The 10,210-nt window shown below is 35.1% G+C and overlaps 1 protein-coding gene across 1 annotated transcript; it reads right to left on the bottom strand.

Annotated features, from left to right (window-relative positions):
- Nucleotides 1–296: 296 nt before the first annotated feature.
- On the bottom strand, nt 297–4,886 carry agtr1 (angiotensin II receptor type 1). The gene is made up of 2 exons (XM_026206667.1): nt 4,748–4,886; nt 297–2,292 (listed from the first exon to the last, which is right to left on the bottom strand). The coding sequence occupies exon 2, from the start codon at nt 2,233–2,235 to the stop codon at nt 1,162–1,164; it is 1,074 nt and encodes a 357-aa protein (XP_026062452.1). The 5' UTR covers nt 2,236–2,292; nt 4,748–4,886; the 3' UTR covers nt 297–1,161.
- Nucleotides 4,887–10,210: the final 5,324 nt, after the last annotated feature.

The following is a 10,210-nucleotide window of genomic DNA, read 5'->3' as shown; positions in this document are numbered from 1 at the left end:
CCACTTTAGAAGATTAGACATTACAAATATGAGCTGAGATAGAGTCAACTAGTTATCCATACGTTTAAAAATGTAATTCAAAGTCATAAATGTTTTCAGTTCATGTCCAAATGCATTTGGAAATTCCTCTTTTGTCTCATAACAATATGAGTTATATTGATGAGGAATATCAAGTGAATTATGTCATTTACCTTTTCATTGAATGCCATCTTGTAATAATAATGATAAAAATAATTGCATGAGTCATTACGTTGAAGATACTCTAATATATTTATTTTATGTTTTCCTGTAAAAAGACACCACTTAACATTTTCAGACTCGGGTACATTATATAGAACAGCATGTTGCAAAATACAGTTTTACCAACTAACCATTACAAGTGGTGTAAGAAAAATAAAACATTTATCAGATGATAATTCATATCAAGATTAAACAGTGATGAACATGATAGCACAGCATACACAATGTGAAACTACCATGTCTTGTTAGACCGCGTGCCATAGTCTAATTCAGGGAGCCTCAGGGAGCCACAAGGGGAGATTTTTTTTTTTTAAATGGTCAATTACATCAATTTAAATAAATAAAATGACAGAACTTGATACTATTGGTGTTTCGTTTTTCCTTCTAAAGACTGATCAGAAATCATGAGACTGTCATAGTGAATCAATAATAAAATAAGAAACCCATTCTGTCAATTATATAAATAACGTGTGTAGAAAAAAAAAAGCAGTTTATAAAAACTTGTTAATGTTAATGTATAAAAAATGTATATATAAATTATATAGGAGATCATCATATTTGGGGGTATGTGCCATAAAAAAAAAAAAAAAAATGTTTGTAAACCCCTGGTCTGATCAGTGGAGCTATGAGACAATCCATTTCAGATTTAAAACGTGTAGAATTATGAAGATTTCATTCATCACATTGGTGGAAAATACAGCATTTAAATTGCACAAATGGCACTTTAACAGCTGAGATGGTTAAAATATAAGAAATATTACACAACACATATTTAATATTTTCAGCATGATTTTGTCCTTTGGTGAGGAAGGTGAAAAAAGTTAACTTTACATATAATGTTGTTGGATCAAATTTACACATACATACACAATAACCAAGAGTCATCTCCTGAATTGAATCATTGATCTCTTCGTGTTTTCCTCATGTGGCTTGCGGTATTGAGGACATTTTATTGACGGAGAGGTGTAATGTCTCCGAGGTTTGATATGAGAGAGAGCTCATCTTGGTACTGAGGGAGGGGTGAGACACCACAGAAGTCGAGGAAAGCTTCAAGAGCTTCAGCAAGTTCCTGCGAAAGTTCTTCCCGACAAAACCGTACAGGATTGGGTTCATACAGCTGTTGAAAAAGGCAATGCAAATGGTGAACGGCATTACGGTGTCAATGATCTCAATGACATCGCAGTTGGTGATCACTTTCAGCAGACCAAGCATATTCAAGAAGTTGAAGATCTGATGTGGTGTCCAGCAAAGGAAAAACGACAGCACGGCGGCGGCCAGCATGCACAACACCTCGTCCCCGTTCCATCTGGAATTCCTCTGAATGTCCCGTGATTTGAGCAGAGACCGGCCAATCAGGCAGTAGCACGTGAGGATGATGGTGATGGGCAGAAGGAACCCAAGAACACTCTTCATCAGACTGAGAGCTGCCAGGACATTGCCAAGATCTCCATCTAGGATGCCACATACAGTGACATTGTTATACTGGATAAAATGGGTCTCACGGATAACGGCTGTGGGAAGGCTTAAAAGAAAAGCCACAACCCAAACCAAGATGCAGGTCACACGGGCGTACACCACAGTACGGCACCTGCGGGACTTGACAGGATGAACGATGGCCAGATAGCGGTCAATGCTGAGAGCAGTGAGGAGAAAAATACTTGTATAAAGACTAAGGAGGGCCATACCAGAAATGGCCTTACATAGGAAGTCTCCAAATACCCACTTGTAGCCTGTTGCAGTGTTTACGGCCCAAATGGGCAGGGTGAGGAGGAAGGTCAAGTCCGACAACGCCAAGTTCAAAACAAATATGTTCGCAACATTCTTTAGCTTTAAACAGAAGTAGATGACAGCGACTACCAGGCTGTTGCCTACTATTCCGATGATAAAGTTGCAGCTGTAGACTATTGGGATGAACGTGAAGATTAAATCATGGTGCCCGGTCATGTTACACCTGAGCTTGACTCCCACATTAGCTTTGGCTGTGATGTTGTCCATTCTGGAGATCTGTCAAACACTCCCTCAGTTTCAGTTTCAGCTGTCGTTAAAGGAGCCCTATAAGAACAGGATACAGATGGTTAATATGGCAAAAAGTTTCATGTAATTTCTAATAAGGTGTTCCTATGGCTCAGTGGTAGCGCATTGCATTAGCAGTGCAAAAGGGTGTGGGTTTGTATCCCAGGGAACACACGTGCTGGTAAAAAAAAAAAAATGTATAGCCTAAATGCACTGTAAGTTGCTTTGGATAAAAGTGTCTGTTAAGTGAAATAAGTTTTTGTTTTATTATTATTATTATTTGAAAGATGCATTGCTTAGAACAAACACTAGATGTCTCTCTGCTCATATTATCTAGGAGCTGGTTGAGTTTTGATAACAGTTACTGGATTGACTGTAGGCCTACTTCCACAGCTCCTTCCAGTTATATTGAAAATTAGCTAAATCTGGTACAATTCATTAAATGGAACTATTATGATAAATATTTTACATAGCCTCTAAATAAATAAATAAAATAAATTGGAGACATTTTACATTAGGTATCAAAAACTAACAGTGGACCATACTTTCACTGAAATTATTATCTTCTACAGAATTTATCTTAGTTAATGTTAATTTATATTTATCCTATAATTTGTTATAATTGTTAACTCAATAAAGCTTTAACATGAAATGTTAAAATACAAATGCAGAAATCAAATAATAACAGATTTAATAGATGTTATAGTTACTGTAAAATAATTTGTATTGTTAGTTTATGATAACTAATGCAAAAAGTAATGTTTATACTTACTATGAATATTACTATAAAATACTATTATTACTATTTATGAGCTGTTTAACACTTCTGTATTTTTTATTCAGTAAAAAGTGCCAAACTATATAAAATCTAGAACATAAATAAACAACAGATAGATAGATAGATAGATATTTCATATTTTTCATATTTTAATATACATATAGATATTTAAATAAACATAAATAATGTGTATTAAACATGATATCTGCACTGTGAGAATTAAGTTTGGTCATCCTCTTAAACTCCAAAACTGTACCATAATAGAAACACATCAGGCAGCTTCTCATGGGTGTAAAGGTCAAACAAGGTCAAGCTCCCAGAGAGTTACATATTTCTAGGCAAGAATTTGTTTACACAATGGAAAAGGCTTCAGATTAACTACTTATTGATATACTGAATGTAGTACAGTGTGTCTATATTATATGCTGTATCTAATTTATCATAAATAACTGGTTGAAAAAAGGTAACTGTAGTATTATTTATGGATATCTACGTAACTGTAAACTGTAACTTGGCAAGTAAAACTGAACGCAGATTCTGTATTTATAAATAATTATAATTGCCCTGTTCAAGCTGTTTCTTCACTGGTTTCCTGATAGTAAAATGGGTAATATATTTTAAATACATTTAGTTCATATATACCAAGTATACTTAAAATCTGTTAACATATTTACTGATATATCACTGGAGACTTACAGACATAAAAATTATAATGAAACTTTATTTGGAGTACTCCTTGGAGTAATACTGCTACTATTTCTTAATTCATGCCTAAAATGTGTTTTAATGTCACTATTGATGAGGATTGTATGATCTTTGAATAACATCGGTCTTTAAATACAAGATATTTAAAGTGTACCTAAAGTATATTTACAATAGTTCCGCATTAAATATTTTAGTTGGACTACTTCCACACAATTAAAGTCGTTTCAATTTAGCAGACTTTAAATACCAAAAGTACAACTGCAGGGTATTTTTATTAAGCACATAAATATGTAAATGTATTTGTAGTATACTTAAAATGCAATAAATGGATTTTAAACACATTTGAGTATATTTATTTTTCACTAGGGAAGACAAGCACATATTATGTAAGCAGATACAGGCATGTTGCCAAGGGAGTCAAAAACCAACAACAGACGACATTGCATTCCAAGGTTCACGGCTTTTGTATATCACTCAATCTATTTTAATATGCTTATCAGACATCCGCTATTGCTCAGGAAGTGGTGGCTGATCAGAATAACGCAATTTGTCATTCTGATAAGAGATTTATGTTTTTGTTTGCATTTATTTTTATTTGGGTGGTGTAATAAAATTTATGTACTCCCTGCAATGATGGATGTGACCAGTCCTGAGCAGAGAAAAGTTCATGCATTTAAACTGTGACAGAGTTACAACAGCATAAAATCATCAATGGAGGGTTAAGTAGCTGGAGAGACACTGACAGACATCACACACACACACACACATACTTGTAAATATTAAATGCTGCTTTACGGTAAAAAAAAAAAAAAAAACTTGCATGACACATTAAGTGTGTTTTTTAAGGTTATGTGTCAGTTTGATGAATTTACAAACAAATCATGTTTCATCTGAAATGTGTTCTTTGTTGACTCACAAGCTTACTCATCTCTTTGGGCTATGATTAGGGGTCTAATTTAAGAATAAACAATTTAAATAATAGAAAATATACATATAAAAATGTATTTTTACCTTTAGTGAAGGTGATATCCAAGCTGCTCCATCAGGTCCAAAACTGGCTTTAAGAGATCCGTCCTGACTCTCGGTCATAACAGAGTGCCTGGTGCTTTTCCTCTACACCCCTCTTATACCTCTCTGCTAGTCCTATAACTGAGACCCACAGTGGGGGCTGCACTGGAGGGGCCGGATATGTCCATGGTCATGGGAGCAAAAAGTGGGGGTAAGAGAAGGGCAGAAAGAGACCCTTGAGGGCAGAGACAGATTTTCCCATCATTTATTTGGTCACCTTTTTCTCTTAAACATGAAAAACATGTTTGGTCCGTCTTTTTCCACATGCTTGTAAACAACATTTCTTCAATGGATTGTTCTGTAAAAAGCCTGCGCATTAGCATAAAACACGTTACATGATTATCCCGGCTTCGAGCACATAACAAAAAAAGGAACAGGCTGGTAGTGCGACAGCATGGACATTTCCATGATTTATTCTGACGGCTCTATATTAATGCATATCATCAGGGCGAGCCTGGTTTTAAACCTGTGAAACGAAGAGCAAGAGACAAACAAATGACCTTCTGTGAATATTAAAGCAAGCTCACGGTCAATAGTCTAATATTGCATTCAGCCACTTTCCTAAAGCAGCAAGGAAATATATTGGGCATTATGTTGATGTCCATGGTGAAGGATACAAAGCAGGAGAAGAGTGATTTACTGATGTCACGTGCTGCAGACAAAAATAAATTACCTTTCGATGTATTTGTATAGTGCTTTTCATAATACTGTATACATAATAATGTATAAAGCCATGCACATTTTTTCAGAAATTTTCCAAGAGTTTAATTAATTTACTTTTTAAACTGGCTGCTATTAGTCTATCCCTCAATTTTTGAGGCTTCTGGGAACAGTAGTCCCTGGTGCCTGTTTAACTCCCAAGAATATATCCAACTCCTTCAGAATTCAGTATTCAGCTCATTCTTTCATCTCTTCCCTTAAACAGCCTATTTTTTATTAATTTTTTTGGCACAAAAGGTCTTGTGCACAAAAAACGTGTGATGCTATGGCTAAAAGTAATTTAATTGAGGGTCCCTTTAAAACAAATGGGATCTGCTCATACCAATCTGTTCCGCTTATAACACAGCTTTTTTGTACCTGAAATGTTCCTTTGCAGTAACTTTTAACATTTAGCGCATCTGGAGGTCTTTTCATTATCTATGCATTTGGACCAAAATGAAGGAAGTAGAGGCAGCTATAACAGGTCAAAGACAGTATATTGTTAAGAACATATAATATAGAATTTGATTTTGTCTGCAAAAAGACACTAATATGGTCAGTTTTTCCACAAACGGACTGGCCAGAGACAGAAAGTGTGGCGCATAAGTCTTAAAGTAAACGGATTATGTGTTGCTGCATCAATAGGAGGCTAATTGAATACAACCATGTGCTCAAAAGTTAATGTTGCCTTCAGGGAGCAATGTGGATGCTGATGTCTGCAGTCCCTCCTACCCTTATTAATGGTATTTGTTCCACCTGTTTGTTTGGGTAAATGTTAAAGAGCACATACATATTTTAAGTCAAAATTCTATTAATATCAAATATTGGACTAAATGTACAATTATCTTGCTTATTACACAACATCTTATATATTTTCCTAACGTTTCAGCTAAGAAAACATTACAAAAAAGTACAAAACACAAAGTCATGTATAATTCAAATGATGACTGAGATGCACACAACCTGATTGCATCACAGAAAATTGAACCCAGTGTGTTTCTTGTTTTGTAAATCGTAATAAACAGAAATACAGGGGGGAAGATATCCAAGATATGAAAGTATTCATGTAGCCTACCATAATGTAGCTTTCCAGAGCCGAGTAATAATGCCAAACAGGCTTGATTTGGTAATTTTGCATGAAGTATTTAAAGTACTGTAAGTGTTAAGTAAGCTAAGAATGAATGCAAGAGAACACGGTGGTTTTGAGTTTTTCATTATGATGTACAATAGTCCTGATCTCACAGCTCTGGTTCCCATGCAGCTGTATTCCAGAGAGTGCTATAATTTGCCCACACCTAATTCAACATGGCCATCTTAATGCCAAGCAAAAACCAAACACCAGAAAACCCCTCAGGGACTTTTAAAATTTGTGTGCATAGATATTTGAGATTTCCCTTTTGTCTCCCAAAACACATTTGTCCTCCTGATGGTGCCAATAAACAAATATGTACAATATTTTACATGGTACATACTGTATGTATGTTACATTTTGAAGCTAAACTCCTGTAAGGCAGTGGAATGACAATTAGATGTCAATCCAACCAGAGGCAAAAATTGTTTAGTTTTAATTAAATTAAAATGCTTCATTTATTTTTTCTTCTATTTAAAATATCGAAACTACTTAAGTTTACCTCATTGCCGGAAAAATCTATGTGGGTATTACATGCCCTGGACATTTATAACATGAGTCAGTCTGGGAGTCCTAACCTTTGCCCTCCGCTGAAACTACTGATGTGAGTCACATACATGAGAAAAACATCTTATAATACCACAGTGTAGAATTCACATCATTTTAGGACTGTCACTGTGGAACAGGGACAAAGTGGTTCTCAAGGGTGCACAATATAAAAGTCTAATGCTTGACTTGCCTACACTGCATTATCTAGGCCTGCTTATTGTTTTGACATTTATTCCCATCATGCAGTCTCACAATCCTATCTCCTGCAATCACTCACTGAGGGCATGAGAGAATATTACACACACATATAGTCTTAAATACATCATATAGTCATGATGATACTTGCAAACACATAAATATCCACCACTAATGGTTTTAGGTGTCTTAATAGAATGTATTACTGAAACGTTGCTCTTTTATAGTTTGTGGATGAAGGTCTGTTGTATAATTATGTTTCACTTAATATCATCTTAATAAATACATTAATGTACAGAACACTGAAAAGCAGATGCTAACAGGATTAGCTTTTTTTCATGTATTCTTTGTAACATTATCCTTTGGTGTTTATATTTTGCTATTTTCCAGTCACTACTTTCTTGTCCAAACAACATCTATGTGAAAACACAAAGAAGGGAATCACCAAGAAAGTCTATTTTTATAAGTCTCATGAGGCCCAATGATTGTGAATGATCTTAGAGCTCATTCTGAGAAAATGAGAAAAACCCCAAAGCCAGGGAGGCCGTCATGCTGAATTATTTTTGACCAGTGTTGAACCAAATGAGACGTGCAGAATGTTTGATGCTCTATTTATTTTTTGTTGCCCAAGACCGGTTATGCTGAACAGAAGACCACATGAATTTACTAGACGGAAGAGTTGTTTGTTTATTTAGTTATTTTAAGTCAGGTTTATAATATCTCCCACTGAGCAGCTGGCTATCACTTCAGGCAAGTCAAAATCTACTGTACTACAACCGATATGATGTTGATCAGATGTTATGATTTACACTCCTGCCAGACCTGCCAGTCCTCTTGATCACGTAAACTCATCAGTCATCATGGAGAAACCGCAGCAGCCCTTCATGATACTGTTACTGTAACCAAATCAAGCTCACTAATGGGGAGGAGGGCCTGAGGCTTCAAACAGTGCTTCATTTACTTCTGCACAGGTTACTTACAGCTTTTGATCATTATCACGGCTGTCAGGTTTGTCACCGCACAGACGCACTTTTGACAGCAGACTACGTAATTGTTCAAATTTACATTGTTACAATGTTATAATGTACATAATGATACATGGGCTGCTTTTCAAAAGAATAATAATAATAAAAATATACTTTTTTACCATTTCCAAACTGTTATTGCACCTAAAGTTTTTTTCTTTAAGCACTATAAAATTACTTTTAATTCATAATTTGATAATTATCACTGATGATATTAAAAAAGGCCAAAATGCCTCTAGTGACATATTCATTACCTGTGATCATCTCTACTTCAGCTAGGATTGATGAATGTCTCACCTCTGCCTCCGTGTGGCTCCCTGTATGTCCACAGGTTTACTTCTCAAGTTCCTAACAAACTTTTCCCTAACTTTTTAACGATAGCCTAATATAGTGAGGCACTCTGCATTTATGATGTACAGGACAGGGTGTAATTTTAGGGGCTATTTTAATCAAGATACGCTCAAGGGAAAACACCAGTCGATCAAGTATGAGAAGGACATATGAATATTACTAGAGCATCTGAAGGCTGGAAATGAGAGACGCAGGTATTGCTGACAGCTGCACATTATAAGATGACAGGTAGCTGTGATAGTTTGGTCCAGTGGGAGAAGCCTTCAGATGAGAATCACTGGGGATCACTCGGAAAAATAATCTTCATTATGTTGATATACTCCTTCTATACCAGCTGCACTTAAGGTGCCCTTTATGAATACAGTCCGTTTAAACTAAACGTGTGAAATCACACTAAATTAACATTAAATACATATTTAATTTAATATTTGATATTATTGAACCCTGATACTTACTGGAAAACTTCACAAAATCTATTTAAAGAGATAAATGAATAAAGGTGACTTGGCTTGAATTCTTGTACTTTCCCGCACAGGAAATTAATTGAAATTTAAAGGGATAGTTCACCCAATAATTAAAATGCTGTTATTATTTCCTTACCCTCAAGATCTGAATAGTTGTATTTATTTATTTTTCTCCGCTTAACACACAGTCCATACAGTTGCTGGTAGCCATATAGCGCACATAGTATTTTTAATTAATTAATTAATTTTTCTACAATGGAATTCAGCGGGAACTATAAACTATTTGGTTACCCACGTTCATCAAAATATCTTCTGTGAACAGAAAAAAAAAGAAAGTCATAGAGGTTTGAAACAATTTGAGGGTGAGTAAATGATGATGGAATTTTCGTTTTTGGGTGAACTATCCATTTCAATTCAGTTTCAGTCAAATGTAAAGTCTATAGTCATTATTTATTTATTAGTGGCCTAACTTTAACCCTCGGATGGATTAGCTGTGATTAGCGCCGGTCTGCTCAGTCTGTTCTAATGAATGCAATTACTGTTCAGAGACATCAGATCAGTGTGTGGAGGATTTATTCTGTCTAGAGGAAGAGAACACACAGTTTTTTCCAGAATCATCCAGAAGAGGGCACATTAACATTTCAAAATCTACAACTTGTAGTGTGCTGTGCCATTAACAATGCTCTTAAGTTTGTTGCTGATTAAAACAAATGTTCTGAATGAAACTGAAATGTGCAGTGTTTAATGTTTTAATACACTTCAGTCGATCACTTTACAAGGGAACAACAAAACTGAGATTATTTTGTATTAAAACATTCTTAGTGTTTAGAGTTTAAGCTACAGTTATAACATTTATATACTTGACTATATGACTATATGACTGTATATTACATCATGCTGTAACTGTCTGACATACAATTTACAATATCTACTAAATAGCTTTTAGTCATCAAATAGGACATGTATTAATATATTATTTTATTCCTCCACAGAC

The sequence above is a fragment of the Carassius auratus genome, chromosome 27 (assembly GCF_003368295.1).
Source record: "Carassius auratus strain Wakin chromosome 27, ASM336829v1, whole genome shotgun sequence".
Taxonomy (NCBI): Eukaryota; Metazoa; Chordata; class Actinopteri; order Cypriniformes; family Cyprinidae; genus Carassius; species Carassius auratus.
This window is presented reverse-complemented; position numbering and strand designations above follow the sequence as displayed.

Coding starts and splice junctions, on each gene's coding strand:
- agtr1 (XM_026206667.1), bottom strand. CDS start 2,235: ATGGACAACATCACAGCCAAAGCTAATGTGGGAGTCAAGCTCAGGTGT.